Source organism: Microcaecilia unicolor, chromosome 3 (genome assembly GCF_901765095.1).
Source record: "Microcaecilia unicolor chromosome 3, aMicUni1.1, whole genome shotgun sequence".
In the NCBI taxonomy this organism is placed as follows: Eukaryota; Metazoa; Chordata; class Amphibia; order Gymnophiona; family Siphonopidae; genus Microcaecilia; species Microcaecilia unicolor.
The window spans coordinates 232,045,876-232,066,896 of NC_044033.1; the positions used below are offsets into that span (position 1 = coordinate 232,045,876).

At 42.6% G+C, this 21,021-nt stretch overlaps 1 protein-coding gene across 1 annotated transcript in view; it reads left to right on the top strand.

Annotated features, from left to right (window-relative positions):
• Nucleotides 1-18,790, top strand: part of STXBP2 (syntaxin binding protein 2) — a 165,695-nt gene extending 146,905 nt beyond the window's left edge. The window contains exons 17-19 of the mRNA XM_030197556.1: nt 15,296-15,381; nt 15,796-15,953; nt 17,379-18,790. Of these exons, the coding sequence (XP_030053416.1) occupies nt 15,296-15,381; nt 15,796-15,953; nt 17,379-17,461 (327 nt within the window). The 3' untranslated portion in view covers nt 17,462-18,790. The remainder of the gene's footprint in view (nt 1-15,295; nt 15,382-15,795; nt 15,954-17,378) is intronic.
• Nucleotides 18,791-21,021: the final 2,231 nt, after the last annotated feature.

A 21,021-nucleotide genomic window follows, 5' to 3' on the forward strand; every position in this document is an offset into this window, starting at 1 on the left:
ATCGGCGCCAGCGTAGGCCCCCTTTTGCCACAGCTTGGTAAAAGGGGCCCTTTGTTCCTTAAGTAAATGAAGTAGTAATTAAAAAACTGTCTTGTGTATCCTGGAGGGATGGGGAAGGAAAAGGAAGGGTCGGTGGCAATTTTTGGAAAGGGAATCTTGAACGGTAGCTATTAACCTCTTTTTTGTTGGTTGGCATGGCCATATTTTCATTTGGATTGGTTGGGGGGGGGGGTATTTGGAAAGGAGGTTTGAAATGTACACCTTTTTCAAAAATTTTTGGATTACGCTGGAAAATGTCTGTTATGCCTTTTGCACAAATCCTTTTGGTGAAATGTTTACTGTTATTCCTTTTGGTATTAATAAAAATATTTTTAAATATAAAAACTGTTATAAGTACGTAAGTATTGTCATCCATCAAGCCCATCATCCTGTTTCCAACACTGGCAGGTCACAAGTACAAAATCCCAAAACAGTACCACACATTTTATGCTGCAGTGGCAATGGATTTTCCCCAAGTCCATTTTAATAATGGTCTATGGACTTTAGGAAGCCACCCAAACCTTTTTTAAACCCCACTAAACTAACTGCTTTTACTACATTCTCTGGCAATTACATGTTGAGTGATTTTCTCCGATTCATTTTAAATTTACTACTTTGCAGCTTCATTGCATGCCCACTAGTCCTAGTATTTTTGGAAAGAGTAAACAAGCAATTCACGTCTACCCGTTCCACTCCACGCATTATTTTATAGACCTCTATCATATCTCCCCTCAGCTATTTTTTCTCCAAGCTGAAGAGCCCTAGCCTCTTTAGCCTTTCTTCATAGGGTTCCCTTTGGGGCTCATTTTCAAAGCACTTAAACTTACAAAGTTTCATAACCTAAGGAACTTTGTAAGTCTAAGTGCTTTGAAAATACACCTCTTCGTCTAATATTACATTTTTTTAAAGGTCAGAAACCATTCAATGTAACTTATATGCAATATTAGGGAAAAATCAGGAGGGGGTGGGACTTTCTCACATCACTGTATATGGTTGATGTGTACATCCTCACTTCCTTATTGTCTATATCAGACCAGTCCAAATCAAGCGGATGGAGACGGAAAGAAAGCAGTTCCATGTGTTTTTCCCTTAAAGTGAATTGTGCCACCATAGAATGCTTAGTATTACTCATGTCGCCAAGCAGATGGTGATAGTGCTCTGTGCAGTCTCTCAGCCTCCAAGCCCTGTTGGCTTCTGAACTACTTTAGTTCTGACTACCAAAAGCTAAAAAGTTTCTGACCTTACAGGAAAATTTGCACTTAGGAAAATAGCTGGAGGTCTCCAGGTCCCTTTCCTATTTCTCTTCCTACTCTGAGAGGAGTTGGGGGTTGAGCTGCCTTTAGACTGTTCATCTGTGACAAACTCCCAGTCCAGTTTTCGGGCTGGAGACCAGTTTAGTATGGGGAGTACGGAGATGGTTAATGCCAGAGGGCCAAAAGACAAAGACGTAGGAATGGAATAATTGTCCTGATGCAAGCACCTAGCACCAAAACACAGACCTGTGTCTGAATTTCCACTGTCTTTTGTGGATTTGTTTTACGTAGGCCTACATACTTTTTTTTCTCATAATAAACTGTCTTATCAGTTTTTATTACTTCCTTGGCCATTGGCATTCCTTTCTTAGGAGACCTTTCTCCTTTTTTTCTTTACTTGTAATACCAGAAGGCAACACTCAGTGATTCCACATCACATCTTATCCTAAGTGTATGGTGGTGTATCTTTAAATTTTTGTGTTGCACTTTTACACCTTTAAATTGTATTGGACAGCTACATCTCAGGTCAATAAGGCATACCATACCATACCAGTCAACTATGTTGCACGAATGCTTCAGTCGGTGATATTACAAAACTACTTCAGCCAGCGATACTGCACATCTACAACTCCTATCTTGTGTGCACAGATACTCCAGTCTCCTCTGGGGTGCAACTTCTCCTGCTAGCTCTAGGGCCCTGACACTGTGAGGGAGTGTTCTTAAGGGAAAGTGGCAGTGAGGCATATTTTCAAAGCACTTAGCCTTCCAAAGTTCTATAGGTTTCTATGGAACTTTGGAAGGCTAAGTGCTTTGAAAATGAGTCCCAGTGTCTTATAGACTCCCCTCATAGTGCCACTTAAGCTGGAAAAGGGCAAAAAACCTAAGACACCCCCTCCAAGTTCATGGAGGGATTCTCTTCCTTCATTCCACTTCTATTTGTGTTACACCACACCTGGCAACACTTTTTTCTGCTAGTAGGCTCTATAGTTAATTCTTTCCTAGCAGGTCAATTCTGTTATCTTTCTTGCTTCCTTCTATGTATATGGTATTTCGATTAAGGATCATGTCCTGCAGCTGGAGCACATCATTATTTCATGGATGATTTTTGCTCCTCATACTTGCGTAAATTCCAGCTGTTTATCTCAGCTTTTCTTCCTCAGGGTTAATATTTCCTTTTCGAGAGGGAGGCTTTGGAGACCATCTAAGGTGAATTTTGGCTTTGATATGTTTGCTTCATTACCACTTTTGGTCTTTGCACTCCTGACTGTTTTACTGCTTTATTATAACCTACTTGTTCTGAACTGGTCTGGTATGGATGATATGGAAGGAAAAATTCTTACCTGATAATTTTCTTAGTCCTACCAGATCAGTCCAGAAACCCTCCCTTATAGTAATTGAATTTCTTTTTCTTTCCTTTCAGTCTACTTTGTGGATAACGTCATTTCTCGTGGATATTGCCATGATGTATTATGTATCATGCATTTCCCGACTCAGTGGAAGTATTGCATGTCAGTAGAGTGTATGCCTACCTGGTTGGTTCTCTAACGGAATTTTGCTTTCCTTTATTCAGCATGCAGGGATTAGTCGGACCCTACCTTGTTCCACCATGACCAAAAAATATACAGTAACAACTCATTGTTTTTGTTACTGTGTATCCATTTCACACTCAAGTTGATGAGACATCAAGCTGCCTTGTTGCCTCGCTTTGATTCCTGTTTATAATGTTTGTAATTGTATGGCTGTGCCCTGCTAAAAGTACAATAGTAATGTGACAGGATAGAAATGTAAATAAATAAAACCAGAATGATGAGTGGTCTGTTTTGCCTGGATTTTGATTTTAATTTCAGTCTGTCAATGTAAACAATTAAATCAATGTAGAAATTCTCATGGGGTTCTCAAATCATCTTTTGTGGCAATCCCAGCCAGTCAGATTTTCAGGATATTAACAATGAATATGCACGAGAGAGATTTGCATGTACTTCTGTCATCTTGTGCAAATCTGACTCGTGTATTCATTGTGGGTATCTTGAAAACCTGGGTTTGAGTGTCCTCAGAACTATGTTGAGAACTCCTGCATAGATTCATTTCTCCTTTTCTAACATAGTAACATAGTAGATGATGGCAGATAAAGACCTGTATGGTCCGTCCAGTCTGCCCAATAAGATAAGCTCATTACACATGGTATGTGATACTTCATATGTATACCTGATCTTGATTTATCCTTGCCGTTTTCAGGGCATAGACCGTAGAAGTGTGCCTGTTCTAAAATTTCTGAAGTTGTCGTCGAATCCCCTGAAAAGCTCCACTACAGCCCATACAAGTCTATTTAGCCATGATCAAGGCACAGACTGTAGAAGTCTGGCCAGTACTGGCTTTGTTTCCTAGTAACTGGTGTTGCTACCTAATCTCCACTATGCTTGTAAGGAAATGCCAAATGGAAATCTCGAGCTTAATCTTCTGTCTTTTCCTTTGGTTCAGCAGGGCCTGGTGAATGACTACTTCATTCACTGTGTGGAACTAACTGGTTTTCATAGCTCAGGTGAACTGCTGTTGGGATCAGCATCAGGAGAGGGTGAGCTGCTGTTGATCTCAGATCCTGTTGTCACACTGAGCCTGAGCAGCACATTCCCACTCTAGTACCAACTGAGAGAGAGTTACAGATAGATTCTCTTGTCAGCACAGCCTAATGATTTTATCAGAAAAAGACTTGGATAAGTGTAGTTGGCCTCAGCTGAATTATTGGCGAGCAAATCTGCAGAAGACATCGTTAGTGCTTCTGAATAACCTTGTCACTGGCAGTTATCTAATTAGCAGCACCTGCTAACTTAAATGCCTTTGAATATTAGCCCCAAAGTGTCTATTTCAAAAAAATGACCATTTAACTCTACCCTGTGTTTTCTGTTTAATAACCAATTCTTAATCCACAGAAGGACATTGCCTCCTATCCCATAACTCCTTAATGTTTTTAGGAGTCTCATGAGGTACTTTGTCAAAAGCTTTCTGAAAATCTAGCTGGTTCACCTGTTAACGACATGTTTATTCATTCCTTCAAAAAAATGAAGCAAATTGGTGAGGCAAGACCTCCCTTGGTTGAATCCAAGCTGACTCTGCCCCATTACATGCTCTGTAATTCTATTCTTTATAATAGTTTCTACTATTTTGCCCAGCACTGAAGTCAGGCTTCCCGGTCTGTAATTTCCCGGATTACCTTTGGAACCATTTTTAAAAATCGATGTCAAATTGGCCACCCTCCAGTCTTCAGGTACTACGGACTAGCAGCAGATCAGTAATTTCATGCTTGAGTTCTTTCAGTACCCTGGTGTTTATACCATGCAGTCCAGGTCTTTAATTTGTCAATTTGGCTGAGTACCAGTGGCGTTCCTAGGCTGCCTGACACCCGGGGCTGATCGCCGCAGAGCCCCCCCCCCCCCCCCGGCGAAATTACACCCCCCCCAGGTGCATTTTTACCTGCTGGGGGGGGGGGGGGGTGCCGCGCGCCTGTTGGCCGAGTCCGCTCATTCCCTCCCTGCTGCTCCCTCTGCCCCCTCTGCCCCGGAACAGGAAGTAACCTGTTCCGCGCAGAGGGAGCAGCAGGGAGGGAACGAGCGGACTCAGCCAACAGGCGCGCGGCATGCACCCAGGGCGGACCGCTGTCCCCCCCGCCACCCCCTTGGTACGCTACTGCTGAGTACATCTTCCAAGTTAACTAAGATTTCTTTCAGTTCCTCTACTTAGTCTCCTCTGAAAACCATTTCCGGTATAGGTAGAATCTCTCTTACATCTTCATCCATAAAGACCGAAGCAAAGAACTTGTCTGTGTGCTATAACCTTGTCCTCCCTGAGTGCTCCATTTGCACCTTCCTGATCTAACAGTCCCACAGATTCCCTTGCAAGAGTCCTGCTTCTGATATACCTGAAAAAAGTGTTACTATGAGTTTTTGTCTCGGTGGCAAGTTTGTTCATATTTTCTTTTAGCCCTCTTTATCATTGCTTTTCATCTGGCTTGACAGTGCTTATGTTTCTGCTTCTTTTCTTCATTCGGACCCTTTTTCCATTACTTGAAGGATGTTCTAATAGCCTCCTTTTAACCACGGTATTGCTCATAATGCAGTCAAAGATTGGACTCTTTTTGTGTGTGTGTTACACCGTAGACCTGATATAACATGAATTTATTTTATTTATTTATTTGTTACATTTGTATCCCACATTTTCCCACCTCTTTGCAGGCTCAATGTGGCTTACATAGTACCGTAAACAGCGTTAACCGATTCCGATATGAACAAATACAAGGTGTGAACAATTACTTCTATGCTCAAATTTCTTGGACTCCAACATGTGCATTTATATCTGAAAATGGTCTACAATGTATTTACACTGTTGTCTGTCTGTATGATGAAGCCTTCCCGCTCCCTTTCAACAAACAGCTAGTGTTATGCCTCAGTCCTTTAACTCTTCTCCCAATTTCTGGAAATCTGTATGTGCTAAAGGGATGCTATATTTATCCAGGTCCCAGGTGGATTATAACTTCAATTTTAGAGTCCGTTCTTCTCTGATTACATTGGCTTGTGTTCCTAATCCAGGAAGGCATTTCACCTTTTTTGATCCTTTGAAGTGTGTTCCCAAATTAATGCTTCTGATATTGGTTTCTCCTAGTAATAAAAATGTTTCTGTCTTGAGATGTTTCATTAGTGTCTTGGGGCTTTTTGTTTTAGTTGAGAAATTCTCTTCATTTCTGACTCCACCTTTGATTTCATTTCATGAGAATCAAAATGTTCCCATATAGCAAAGGAATTTCATAGACACAACATTTGGATGCTTCTGTCACAGTTTGTAATCAACCCGAGCCCACTGTAATCCATCTGTTCCTGGAGTTTTGAATTTCTCTGGGAGAATGAGAGTAAATTGGCAGGTTATTCTGTAGTACAGGAGACTCCTTTAATTCTAGCTAATTCCTCTTAGAATTGAATGAGCTTCTTTTTTCAAAACTGTTGAGTTGGAGACAAACTGGACAAGCTGTAAGCTTTCAGATAAGTTGGAGGCAAATTGGCACTACAGTTTTGAATCTCATTTGATAGTTGTGATTGCTTTGATTTAGAACAGCCTTCTGCTATTTGATTTATTTTGAGTCACATTTGATGTAAGAATATTGACTGAGAGTCTTAGGTAGGAAGAATATATAAGAAAAGCAAGCTGTAGGGTTAAGTGGGGGAGGGATGAACTTTACAGGGCAAAATCTGCATACACCTTCAAAGTGTTCAGTAAACAAAAATAGTAATAAGCTATATTTTTCAATTCTCAGACAGATTCCTGCTTCGCAACTGTTAATTGCCTGAGTCCGGCTCTTGCTGTTCCAACAACAGGCCAAGGCTATTTTTTTCTTTAAGCTACAATTTAATAAAGCCTAAAAATTGTGAAGTTTCTTACAGCAACAGACTATTGCATTACATAGCTTCCCACTATTCCAGAACCTGTGGAGATAATTGTGTCCATCAACCAGCAGGTGGAGATAGATAACTGAAAACTGAGCTGAGACATCTCTCTCTTGGCATCCAGTCCAGCTCCTCAGTATTTTCTATCTCCACACTTTCCAGCCTCTGGTTCTGGGTGATTTGTTCCTGGTCCAGTTGGTCAGCTGGTCCCCAGTTGAGCTTTACGGGTGACTTGAGTATGCAGTACCATATCTGGAGGTCTTCAGATCCCTGTCTCTGGTAACCCCATAAAATTTACTTCTTTCCCTCCTTTCACCTCTCTCCTGTTTCCTGTGGAGCTCTCCTTTTCCAGCACAACAACCTTAAAGAAAAAAAAAAGAAAGGTGAGCTTGGGACAGAGTATCGGTCCTGATTCTTTCTCATCTGGGGTAAGACTTGTGGAGACTGAGCTTGGGGAAGCAGCTGCAGTTTTAAGTCCGACTGAAGTTTGACACTGAACTGCTTAGAGGGCTGTAAGTTCTACTTGGTGCAGGGGAGGGATCCTGACTCACAGCTTGGGACTGCATTGTGCTGCGCTTGTGCCAGTCGGGGTGAATGGTGACTCCCACAGAGGCAGTTAAGCGGTTTTCCCACTGTGGGACCCACCAGCCGGTGTTGGGGCATTGTAGTGCGTGCAAGCCAGGAATCCCGCAGGATGCAAGGAAAACAGCAGCAACACGTCTTTGTATTTGGTGCAGCATCTGAATATGCCGGAGACTTAGATCTCCAGTAGGGCCGGTGCGCAGTTTGATGCAGGAGAGCGCAGTGAGGAACAGCCACTGTCTGATTACACACAGAGCACAACCGCCATTTTACAACCATTTTACAGAGCATTCAGCTGTATCGGGATCTTTGAGTTTATATTACTCTTACCCCAGGCCCATTTATTGAAGCAGGGACAGTTAGAGTTGCTGCAAGGTTCTTCAGTTTCTCACCCAGCTGTCCCGCCGGTTCCTGAGAGATCTTGTTTAGCCTCCTGGAGATCTATTTCTGCTTCTCCCTACTTACCTGAAGTGGCTCGGTCTATTTAGAGGAGGGAGATAACCTGAAAAACACTGAGATTGTTTGATAAAAGAGGAGCTCAGTACTCTTATTTCTGAGGCATTAGCAGTGCTTTCCAGTGCTTCAGCATCGAAAGTTCTATGTGCTTCGATCATGAGTGGGCTTAGAAGTCCTTCTAAGGCCTTCCTGATGCATCCATTCATTCAAGATCTGATTACAGCAGAGTGGGTCTCACTGGACATGGGTCTGAGAGCAGGAAGAGCCATGGCTCATCTCTACCCATTGGGTCTGGAGGAGAAAGAGAAATTGCAGCTTCCAAGGGTGGACTCCCTTATTATGGCAGTGACTAAGAAGGCCACTTTGACATTGGAAGGGGGCATTGCCCTGAATGACCTACAGGATAAGAAGCTAAAAGGCTCGCTGAATAAGCCTTTGAAGTGGCCTGTTTGGGCCTTCAAGGGACAGTGTGCAGCTCATTCATGGCTAGAGCATGCCTGAAGTGACATCAGTAGACTGCAACACAAGACTGGTGCCATAACACCATCTGGAAATGGAGTTGGCCTACTTGGCAGATGCTATTTATGACATGTTATGAGTTATGGCCCGCAGAATGTCTTTGGCAGTCACAGCACATCGGCAGCTCTAGTTGCAGCATTGGGCAGCGGATATAGCATCAGGTCAAGTGGCTATTTGGAGAAGATCTGAGTAACATGGTGAAATAATTGAGGGAAACTAAGCCACAGCAGTTGCTAGAAGATAAACCAAAAGCCTCTGGTCATCCAGGGGGCTCTCAATTTTGAGAGTAGATGGTACTGGCCTGGTCGTTAGTAATATGGTCAGAAGTCCCGCTTTCAGTCACGCCAGTTTTCCTTTCATGTGGACAGGATGTCTTCCTCTTGGTCAGCTAGAGATTGGACCTGGGAGAATGGGAAGAACTGCCCAGCCAGGGTTTTCAGCTGGTACTGGACCGATAGGGTTCTCTGTTTCAGAACTTGATTGCAACAAAAAGGAATGCCAGTGCCCAAGTTCTTCAGCTATCAAAGACCCTGGCTCGATGGAGATGATGCCCTACTGCAACCTGGGCCAGAGACACATCTACTGTATGTTTTCCCTCCTTGGCCCAAGGTAAGCCATGTGTTGAAAAGGATTGCATTGCACTAGGGTCGAATAATTCTTGTAGCCCCAGATTGGCCATGATATGTGAACCTGATTCAGCTGTTGGATGGGGATGTTCTCTGTAGTCTGCAGATACATGGCCTAGTAAAACAAGGTTCGGTGCTCATGGAGGATCCGTGCCCCTTTGGTCTTAAGGCATGACTATTGAAAGGGCTCGGTTGAGACAAAAAGGTTATTCAGTCATTTCTGCTTCAGGCTATGAAGTGCTCTACATCCATGGCGTATGCAAGGGTGTGGAGGATGTTCGAGGGCTGGTAGTCCATGCTCAAAATATCTCCCTTCTCTGCTCAGATCGTGCACAAGGATTGGCATTGGGTTCTTTAAAAGTTCAGGTTGTGGCTTTGGTCTGTTTCAGGGGCGACTGCAGAAGACATCTCTTGCAGCTACCCAGAGATCATTCGATTGTTGCAGGGAGCAGGCTGCTTGTAGCCTCCATTTTGCACACTGTATCCAGAGCCCAGTTTAGTTCTTTGGGCTCTTCAGAAGCCTCCTTTTGAGCCACTCCATAAGGCCTCCTTGAAAGATATTGCGCTAAAGACAGTGGTGTTGCGTTGGCACATAGGGTTTCAGAGATTTGGGCTGTTATTGGGATCCCTTTCTTTCCTTTTCAGAGGCATGGGTTTCCTATGCATGGTTCCTTCCTTTCTTCCAAAAGTTGTATCAGCATTTTATCTCAACCAATCTGTGGAGCTTCCATCCTTTCACAGAAAGGATGGAGCGGCTCAGCATTCTTTCTTGAAGCTTCTCGATGTGCGTAGAGTTCTCATTGGATATCTGGAAGTCATTAATGAGTTTTGCAAATTGGATAGACAGTTTGGTAGGCAGAGGTTTGGCCTCATGGCTTCCAAGCCCACAATTGCTAGATAGCTGAAGAAGACCATCACGTCAGCTTATTTGCTTGTGGACTCCTCAGGCCTTGCAGGCTCTTTCTGCAATGTGTACAGTAACATCCTAGGTGAAGTCTACCTTACTGTCTCCAGCAGATATTTGCAAGGTGGCAACATGGTAAGTGCTGCATACCTTTGCCAAGCACTACAAGGTGGACATTGTGGCATGCTCGGAAGCCAGTTTTGGGGCATCTGTCCACAGGGCAGTGGTACTAGGATCCCACTCACTCTAGGGATTGATTTTAAACATCCCACAAGTTCTGGAATAGTGGGAAGCTATATAATGGAAGAAAAAAATTAAGTCTTACCTGACATTTTTCTTTACATTAGTCCTTCTCACTATTCCAAAGGCCCACCCAAGATTTTATTTATTTGTGCACTTGATATACCGCAAATAGATCCTTGACAAGCAACTATGCGGTTTACAACAGCAGATTAAAAATACATTTTCTACAGTGCTGATGAAGAGAGCAACAAAAGGAATAACTAATGGCAACACCAGAGACCAAATAGACTGCAAGGACAGAAAGGGACGGACAGAGCGAATACATTGGAGGACAAAAAAAGAGGAACGAACCACAGTCAATCTGGGATTTAAAAGTTAGCCTGGAATAAAAAATAACACCCAAGATTTTGATAGAATCATGATTGGGAAGTTGCTAGATGCCAAGGAGGGGAAATGGTGGTAGAGGAGTGTGAGGGCTGGAGATGATGATAGATTCACTTTTAAGAGACTTAAGAAAAAGTCCACGATTCCTAAGCCAGGTGGAGACAGCAGAAAGACAAAAATTGAGGACAGTAAGAGGAGCACAAGGATCAGAGACATAACAGAAGGGAAGACAGCCCTGCTCCTGTATGAGAGTGAGAAGGAGAGAAAAGAAAGTGTTGAGAAAGAGAGAAAATAGAGCCCTGCAGAACATCAGACCAAACAGAGAATGAAGGGAGGTGACCAGTATGATAGGTCAGTTGAAAAGAAGCTACTGAAGATAGCTAGAGAGCCATGAGAGGACTGAGCCGGAGATGCCAATAGTGTGAACACGATGAAGGAAAGAGTGATCAACTAAATCAAATGCTGATACATGCCACACCACCACCCTGCCAAGAAAGAAAACCAGGGGGACAAGACTGAAGAAGAGAGGCAGTGTCAACAGGTCAGAGAAACAACTGAAAAGCGATGATCCAAAGCAGCACGGACAGTGTTGTAAAGAGCCAGGAGCAGGGTTGCAGTGCTGTGATGTGTACGAAAGCCAGACTGGTAAGGGTGAAATATGTTAGTGTTCAGTAAAGCATCAAACTGAGCAAGAACATTTGTCTAGAATTTTGCTCAAAAAGGGGAGGTTGGAAATGGGACAAAAATTGCTAGGAAGTGAGGGGTCTAGGCATGCTTCCATAATGTGAGAACCAAACCAAGGGACAAATTGGCTTGAAACAATGGTAGAAGAACTGGGCAAAGAGCATGTGCAAGGAGCTTGACTAGGAAAGTGAGCCAGGGGTCTAGAGAAGAGGAAGATGGATTAAGAGACCGAACGGTTTTAAGAAGAACTGAGGTGGACAAAGGGTTGAAGGACATCCATGTAGAAGAAGGGGAGAAGGGGGGGGGGTTGACAGACAAGGCGGCAGGGAAGGGAGGAACGGAGAAGATCAAGTTCAGCTGACCAGGCATTGGCAAGAGAGGATAGGGAAAGAAGAGATGGGTTGTCTGAAACTGAGAGGCAGTTAAAGGGCCTGAGGTCTATTAGACGCCAGAGAAATATGGCAGTTAAAGTACTTGCATTTGACTGACTGGATAGCAGCTTGGAAAGTGTGAAGGCAAGAACAATAGCGCATAAATGCTGCAAGAGACCTCTACTGCTGCTCATCCATATTGGCACAGATAATACTGCTAGGTATCCTACTGAACATATCAAACGTGACTTCATGGCTGTGGGTCAGAGGGTGAAGCACCTAGGTGCACAGGCAGTGTTCTCATCGATCATTCCTGTTGAAAGGTAAAGGCAAAATGAGGGAAGCTCACATCCCAGAGAATTGCAGGACATATAGGGTAAGGAAGAAGCACTGTTGGTTAAACTGCTAAGAGGGAAATGAAGATTTATTTATATTGGTGTAATATACAGGTCACTTTCACAGTTAGAAGAAATGGAGAGACTTAATTATAGACATTCACAAGATAGCTAGGAAAGGGGAAATACTACTGATAGGTGATTTTAATATGCCAAACGTCAGTTGGGGCATCCCTGCTGCGGGGTCATCTAGAAGCAAAAGGAGGAGAGGGCTTATTCAAGATTGAAGGGCTTAGATTTCAAAAGAACTTCTCAAGGGGAATTTCTCAAGGAAAAGTTAGTTGGATGGAAACAGCTGAATTTAGTAGAACATCAGTGGGCAAAACTGAAAGGAGCTATTTTAAAGGCAGCAAACCTTTATGTTAGAAAATTACATAAAAGTAAGAGGGGAAAAAAGGCTGCTCTGCTTCTCAAACGAAGTAGCTGAAAAAGTAAGGGAAAGAAGGTTAGCTTTCATATGTTACAAGAGGACTCAGAAAGGAAGACAGGCAAAAATACCTGGAAAAGTTAAGAGTAGCTGGAAAAGCTATCAGGAAGACAAAAAGGCAAATAGAAGAAAAGAGAGCCAATATGGTAAAATTGGGGGGCAAGATATTTTTCAGATATGAAAGTGACAGGAGAAGTGTGATAATACCCTGTTTCCCTGAAAGTAAGACATCCCCCGAAAATAAGACCTAGTAGAGGTTTTCCTGAATTGGTAGATATAAGGCCTCCCCCGAAAGTAAGACCTAGCAAATTTTTGTTTGAAAGCAGGGCCGCCAAGAGCCGGACAAAGCCGCCCCCCACCCGAGGTTGCCGGGCCCCCCCTCCACCCACCCTCTGTCGCTCCCGGAACTAACCTTAAACGCCTCCTTTCACCTTTGCAGCAAGCAGCAGCAGGGCAGACCTCTCCTTCCGTGCCCCGCCCTCACGGACGTTACATCAGGCGAGGGCAGGACACGGAAGGAAGGAGTGGCCTGCCCTGCTGCTGCTTGCTGCAAAGGTGAAAGGAGGCATTTAAGGTTAGTTCCAGGAGCGACGGAGGGCAGGCGGGCCAACCCCGATCCAACCCCGATGTTTCCCCGAAAAATAAGACAGCCCCTGAAAATAAGACCTAGCGCATTTTGGGGAGCAAAAATTAATATAAGACAGTGTCTTATTTTCGGGGAAACACGGTAGCATTGTGAGGCTCAAAGCTTGAGGGGGAGGAATATGTAGAAGCCGACAAGGATAAAGCTGACCTGCTTCACAATTATTTCTGTTCTGTGTTCACGGATGAAAGGCCGGGGGTAGGACCGCAGAAAACAAATTCTGAGGGATGGATGTGTGGTAACCAGGACTGATTTTCAGAAGACTGTGTTCATGAAGAGCTAGCTAAATTAAAAGTAGACAAAGTGATGGGACCTGTTGGGATACATCCGAGGGAACTTGGAGAAGTTCTGGTGGCACTGCTGTCTGAGCTCTTCAATGCTTCCTTAGAGTCTGAAGTGGTCCTGGAGGACTGGAGAAGGGCAGATGTGGTCCCTCTGCACAAGAGCAGAAGTAAGGAAGAGGTTGGGTATTACAGACCTATCAGTCTGGCCTCCAAAGCGGAGTATTGTGAGGTTTCTTGAATCAAATGGACTATAGGACCCAAGGCAGCATGTTTTCACTAGAGGCTGTTCATGTCAGGATGTGGGAGGAGTGCTAGATGGGGTGTACTTGGATTTCAGCAAAGCCTTTGACTGTTCTGCATAGGCAACTGATAAACTGAGTGCTCTCGATATGGGACCTAAAGTGACTGACTGGGTTAAAAACTGATTAAATTGAAGGAAACAGAGGGTAGTGATAAATGGAGCTTGCTCCAAGGAAAGGGATGTTATCAGTGGTGTACCACAGGGATCGGTCCTCGGGCCAGCTCTTTTTAACATCTTTGTGAGTGATATTGTTGAAGGGACTAATCTGGTTATGGTTTGTCTCTGTGGATATCAAACTCTGTAATAGGGTGGACACCCCAGAGGGTGTGGAAGCATGAGGAAGGATCTAACGAAGCTTGGTCCAGTAATTGGCAACTAAGATTTTAAAATGCAAGGGAACGGTACAATAAAGTGCTTGTGAGTACAAAAGAGGAGCAGGACTTGAGGGTGATTGTGTCTGATGATATTAAGGTAGCCAAACAGGTAGAAATGGCAACGGTCAAAGTCAGAAGGATGCTTGGGTGCATAAGGAGAGGAATGGCCAGCAGGAAAAAAAGAGGTGATGGTGCCCTTGTACAAGTTTCTGGTGAGGTCCCATTTAGAATACTGTGTGCAATTCTGGAGACCGCACCTACAAAAAGATATAAACAGGATGGAGTCGGTCCAGAGGGTGGCTACAAAATTGGTCAGCGTCCTCTGTCATAAAATATGTAGGTACAGGTGTATGAACCTCAACGTGTATATACTAGGAGAGAGGGGATGTGATAGAGATGTTTAAAATACCTTGGTTGCATTAATGTACAGGAGGTGAGCCTTTTTCAAATGAAGGAAGATTCTGGAATAAGAGGGCATAGTTAAGAGGAAATAGGCTTAGGAGCAATCTTCCACAGAAAGGGTGGTGGATGTGTGGCATGGCCTCCCAGTGGAGGTCGTGGCGACAAGGACTGTGTCAGAATTTAAGAAAGCGTGGGACAGGCTCGTGGGTCTCTGAGGAAAAGGACAAATTAGTGGTTACTGAGGATGGGCCGACTGGATGGGCCTTTTGGCCGTTATCTGCCATCATGTTTCTAAACAGGGAACAGGAGTGAGTATAGCAGGGACAACATCAGCAGAGTTAATGAAAATTTCACAAGCGCCTGGAGCATAGCTCAAAGAAATAATCAGTTGGAAGTGATGTCACCTTGGGACTCACGGCACAGATCAGTGGGAGTGAGATTACAGCGACCAGAAAAAGTAGCAGGGAGCTTTGGGACTCACAGCAGAGATCAGCAGGAGTGAGTTTAGAGCGAGTAGAAAGAGTAGCAGGGAATGTTGGGACTCGCAGCAAAGATCAGCGGGAAATATTTAGTTGGTGCAAAGTAATTGGTGAAATAATGACTGTCACCTTGCATGGTGCTTCTTACATATCTCTTGTTCTCTACAAATTGTCCAGGGATGAGAGAGGTCTACATGTTTGCTCGTCTGGTTAGTGTTAGGTTAGCGGTTGTGTTCTGAGTTTCTCTTTACTGCTTGTCTATGTAAATATTGAGGAGCTGGACTGGATGCCAAGAGAGGTGTCTCAGCTTACTTTTCAGTTTTCTATCTCCACCTGCTGGTTGATGGACACAATTATCCTACAGGTTTTGGAATAGTAGGAAGGACTAATGGAAAGAATTATCAGGTAAGACCTAATTTCTCTATCACAGGCAGAAGAGTTAGGAAATTTGTTCTGGTTTGATGAGGATTTTAGGTAATTACTGTATTTGCCCTTTCCAGGATGCCATAGAGGATAAACTGGACAAAAAACTTTGGCCTTTTGTGTCAGAGCCTGCTCCTGCAGGCAATGCTCCAACAGTGGTAAGGTAAGCTCTGGGGGGAAGGTATTAGTGGCTGTGTCCCTATCTTCTACTTTGGACATCCCTAAGGAGGAATACACCATGGGAGAGATTAGCAGCTGTTCCTGCGAGTAGGTCTTGGTTAGTAGTAAGGCAAAAGAAGCTCTGGGGGAAGAGGTAGCGGCCACATCAGAACTTGTTCCTTTGGTCTGGTTTCTGTGTTGGGGGAGGGAGTGATTGTGTCAGTGCTGTTTTTGTGGGCAGCTGTCAGGTATGATGAGGTATGGGGGGAGGGGGGGATCAGCAGCAGTGTTTGAACTGAAGAACACATTTTTCATATTCAGGACGCACAGTCACAGTCATGCTTTGAAGGCATGAAAAATTGAATGGATGTTGCTGTACTTATTTTCTCTGTTTCTCCTTTTCCCATCTTTTTTTCAGTGCCCGCTTTGGACACTGGCACAAGAATAAAACAGCTGCTGAGTACCGCTCTGGCCCACGACTCATCATCTACATATTGGGTGGCATGACCATGTCAGAAATGCGATGTGCTTACGATATAACTAAGGCAACTGATGGCAAATGGGAAGTTCTGATTGGTGAGTATGTGATGGGACCATGCATAGAATAATTTTTTAAATCAAACTGCAACTTAATACCCATTTACTTCACACTATTCCCCTCCTCCTCACTCCATCACTTCAGCCACACTTCTCACTGCCCTCCCTCCTTTTGGATACTGTTCCCCCTTCTTATCCTTTCCCCTCTGTGGTAGCTCTTGCCCCTTCCTCATTGCCCCCATTTATTTTGTTTCCCTTTTTTTATTCTTCATTATGTGTTCCGGTTTGGTGTCATTTCATCACGTGAGAGAGAATGAGACTCGGATATTGTGCTTATGTGTTAAGTACAGTCTTTATTCTCCTTTTTAAGACCTTTTTGATGGATAGTGGGCTAAGGAAATAAAATATATCCATCTTTGGAAGAGATTCAGTCCTTTAACAGGGTAGACACAGTAAAGCATGGTTATGGCAGCATTATGTTGTAGATGCTTTGCAGCGGGAACAGAGAAACTTGTGAAGACCAAGGAAAATATGGAACTGCACACAAAATGCTGAATAGTGTGAGGTGAAGAATGACAAAAGAAGGGTGAGCTAATTAGCAGTTAACAGCACATGAAATGTAGAGCACATGTATAAAATGCCTACAGTTAAGAGGCGATCGATTGGAAGATGAGCGAGTGACAAGAGGAAAAAAATTGAAAGGTGACGAAAACCCGACTGCATAAAAGTAAAAAAGTTTATACTATTCAAATATTTCTGGGGAAGTCAATACTCTTGAGTATGCTGAACTTCAGAAGGGTCACTTGAACTGCTCTAAACAACCTAGTGTAACTTTATAAAACATGTTTGTAGTTTTTCCAAGTTTTAGAAAGCACTAAAGACTCCATTTACTAAGCCACAGTAGTGATTCCCATGGAGCAAATGCGACAAAGCCCATTCAGTTCCTTTGGGCTTTGTCACATGTGCCGCACTGGGAATCACTACTGCAGCTTTATAATAGGAGCCCTAAGCTTCCATGTTTGTTGGGAAAAAAAATTGTACCTTAAAAAATGCTGACATTTTGAAAAATAAATTAATAAAAAGGGCTGTATTATGTTTATTTTATTTATTAGATTTACCACCTTTTTGAAAGAATTCTCTCAAAGCAGTGTACAGTAATAATAGATCAAACATGAGCAATAGGCAATTACATCGGTAAAAATATTCAAATAATACTAGCAAGGCCAGGCAATGCTAGGCAGCATAGCTAGTTATTCTTTAGAGTTGAAACTATATAGGATATTGAATATAGATCAGTGAAACAGACTCCGAATTGTATTTTTAGACAACAGAATGTGATGTATACAAGACATTGCACAGCCTTTGCTTGTTGCTGACAGAGACCGGAAGACAAGTTCGAGGGACCTAGTTTGACTGGTAGACCTATTTTTATTCTTAAGTTGCTTCTCTGTTTTCTCTTGTCAGGTTCCACCCACATCTTAACTCCTACTAAATTCCTGGATGCCTTAAAGACCCTGGACCAACCACCCATGGAGTCTTCAAGCTGAAGTGGTTCCCTTTTTCATTCTCTGCCGTTAGAAGAAACTGTCCATTCCTTCTACTAAAGAGTGGCATCTTTCTGCTTTTGTTCTTTTTCCATTGTTAAAGGGAAAAAATCTTGTGTACACCTCAGGCTCTAGTTGTGTAAAAGCTCTTTCCAGCACGTTACTGGAGTCCCTTTCAGGGAGATATAGCTGTCCACTCTGAGGTAACCACCAGTTTTATAGAATCAAGGCAGGCAGTGATATTGTTGATCAGACCAATAGAAAATCACAGTAGATTGTCTGTACATTTGTTACAGTTTGTTTAAACCTATTTCCAGCACAGTTTTTTCATTACAGCTTTGTTCTACAAATGGCATTACTTTACTAGAATACCTCAGTCTCTTTAATTCTGTATTCTAGATGGCAGAAGTAGGGCATGGTCTACTAGAAATCATACCAAAGAGTGCAGGAACGATTTTAAAATTTGCAAACTATTCATTTGCCAGCTGTATTTTTCATCAACTTTAATATCATTTCCTTTGTCAATATGGCTACTGCAACCTTTTCATCATTGATATGAAGCCAGATTTACAATACCTGTACCGGGGTGTAGCCTATAATACTTGATTTCATATAGACCTGGTTTAATATGGGAAGAACGTTGTGTGGCTAGAATATAAATTATGATATTCCATTTCATGAGGAATAGACTGAGCTAATCTTGATTTCTTCATATTTTATCTATGAATTTGTGTTTTTTTTTCTTTTTATATGTGCTATAGATACAGTTGTGTAAAATCAAGACTGGGTAAGTCTGCCCAGTTGTCATGTGCAAACATAATTCATTATATCTGGTATCACTAATGCCATGACTTGATCTAGAGTTGCTTTGCATGAATTTTATTTACATACAAAACATTCTCCTTTATTAGGTACCTACTGATTAAAGCTTCTCACTTAGGCTCCAAAATGGAGAATTTCTTTCTTTCAAAAGTTTGAAGCCTGAATCCAGGTCATTTATCTCACCAAAAAAGGAAACATCTTCCCTGCTCTCTGTCATCCCCATTCTGCTCCCTACCATGGTTTTTTAAACTTCTGACCTTTTTTCAATGGTGAGTCACCAAAGAAGGCCAGGCACAGGGTCCCTCTTTAAAAGGGATTAGTGTACTCTCTTCAGAATCTCCCTGATCAGTGGAATATGTAAAACAATGCGTTTGTTTTATTTTTAATTGTATATTTTCTTATGTATCTACCCCTTTTCTCAGGGTCTTGTTATTTATCAGGATGATAAGTAGCTTATGATCAGCCTGCTCTGAGTAGAATGTTCAAGTAGCAGCCCTTCGCCCATGTGGACGAAAAAGTGGAACTTGGTACCCTCCTTCCAGGACAAGTTCAGTTGTATGTTGTGTCTTAAAATGAACTGAGGCTTTCTCAATGACAGGCTTGGTGGTTGGGGATCAGAGTTCACCACCTGAATTGATCCCCCACCTTTCCAAAATTTCTTCAGCCAGTAACACCCAGTTTATGGTATTTCATACACATCCAATCATTCCACCAATCTACAGGACTCCCTTAATAGGGGATTGTGGGTGATCTCCCTATAGAACTGGAACAGCTAACCAGAGGCAGTTCTTCTGTAACATTCCTTTTTCTCTTTCTAATGTTGAATGTCCCAGATCCCCTCTATTAGAGGAACATCAGTTACAGATAATATCTGAATTAAATTAAAAAAAAAAGGGGGGGGGGTCTGGAAACTGGAAAAATAGAGGGTTCCTTTAAAGCAGAGTGGGATTTCAGTGAAAAGTAATGTAGAATTGCTTACGATGGGGGGAGGGGGGATTACCTTTGGTGTGTTAAAGTGAGACTTGGAGTTGTAAACAAATTCTAAGACTTCTTCAGTGGGCTTCTCCACCAGTTGGCTGAAAATGTCAAATTGCGTACATAAGTGGGGCAGTCAAGCAGTGGCAACTGAATGTGCCCCAAAGTTCCACTTAGATTAATATTTGTCTACAGTACATATTTTGGCCTAATCGATGCCACAAGGAGGCTTGATATATTGAGTGAAACATTTTGTCAGCCATTCCACTGACAGGTTGTGACCCTGAGCTAGCTAGCTAGCTAGCTTCATCTCATTTTTAAGAAAATGAGATGGTTATATAAAGTGAGCCACATTAAATGGATCTGCTTTTACCAAAACATTATTTACAAACACCTGATTCTTGAACAATCCTGAAGCCAAACCTGTTTGTGGTCCTCTCATAGTAGGGATGAAAAATCCTATGCTTGAGTTCAATGTAGAGGCTTTAGAGATCCTCCTGTGTGAAGCCCAAGTAAGAGCTACAGTCAGATCTGGAGATAGGGCTTCTGATAAACTAGAGTGTATACAAACTGTTTTTGTATAATAGTCACAAGCCACACACACACATAAACACTATTTTAGAAGCCTCGGTTCTTGTAGAACCGCTTACTGTGAGGCATATTGCACTTCTACCTATGTAAGCAGACTTTCTAACCCTGACATGACAGATAAGCCATCAAGATCACCACCATTCTGCATTTTTACCAGGATTTTCCTGTGTGGAGAAGTGTGCATTGCATGCCGTAGTGATACTCGGCAAGCTATCTGTACAGAAATTCCAGAGGAGACACGAGCTGTAACTGTTAATGGAGTGCGTTGGGGGAGATTGAGCTGCTTTACCCAAAGGTTTCTTTAGTATGGAAGGAGGCTATCTTTGTCCGCTAGATGTTTTTAGATTTTCATATATAAAGACCCAACTGTCTCTTTGGCTTCCACAGATGTTTTATGTACAGAAGGCCAGCTGTGTATCTCAGAATTGTCTTTGGCACTGAGATAAACAGCAGTTTCCCCTTTATAGAAATTGCTCCAGCATACAGCCCGTATTCCTTCCTGCATCTTAATCCTATTTAAACAAAGGAGCAATCATCAGCTTGTGGATTATTTAGGGAGTCCTTTTACAAAGCTCCAGTAAAACCTAGCCTTGGCACACACCCTTACATGAGTCATTTCCACTCACTAAGACTGTTCCACAGTCATAAAATAGCCTGTTTTGTATTTATTCCATTAGCGTGCAGCCATTTTTTTTAAATTACACAAGTGCACTTACCACCACCTATTTTGTAGTCTGTAAGGGCTTCCGTGTTACCTGTGCACCAAACAGTGCAAAGTGATGTAGATGTGTTAACTAGTTACCACAGGAATGCTTACTCTGTTTGGTATTTTGTTTAAAACTTCCAGGCCCTTTTTCTTTGTTCTGTTATTAGCTTGGTTTTGTGATTTTTACTACTGTTGTCTTTAATATCTTTGAAACTAATAAAATCTCATTAAAAAAAAAGGAATGCCCCCTAAAAAAATGCTAAAAGTTATTTAGTACATGCAAAATAAAAAAAATTATGACAATTTAGCACATTCTGTGTTAGTCAATTTTTACTGCATTAGGTACACAGTACCTAAAGCAGCTTAGGAAGAGGATCCCTTAGTAAGTATTTATAGTTCTAAGAATTTGGTATAGTGAGGAGTTCCATCTCATTATTTACAACTGCTAGGAGGATTATAGAAATGGTGT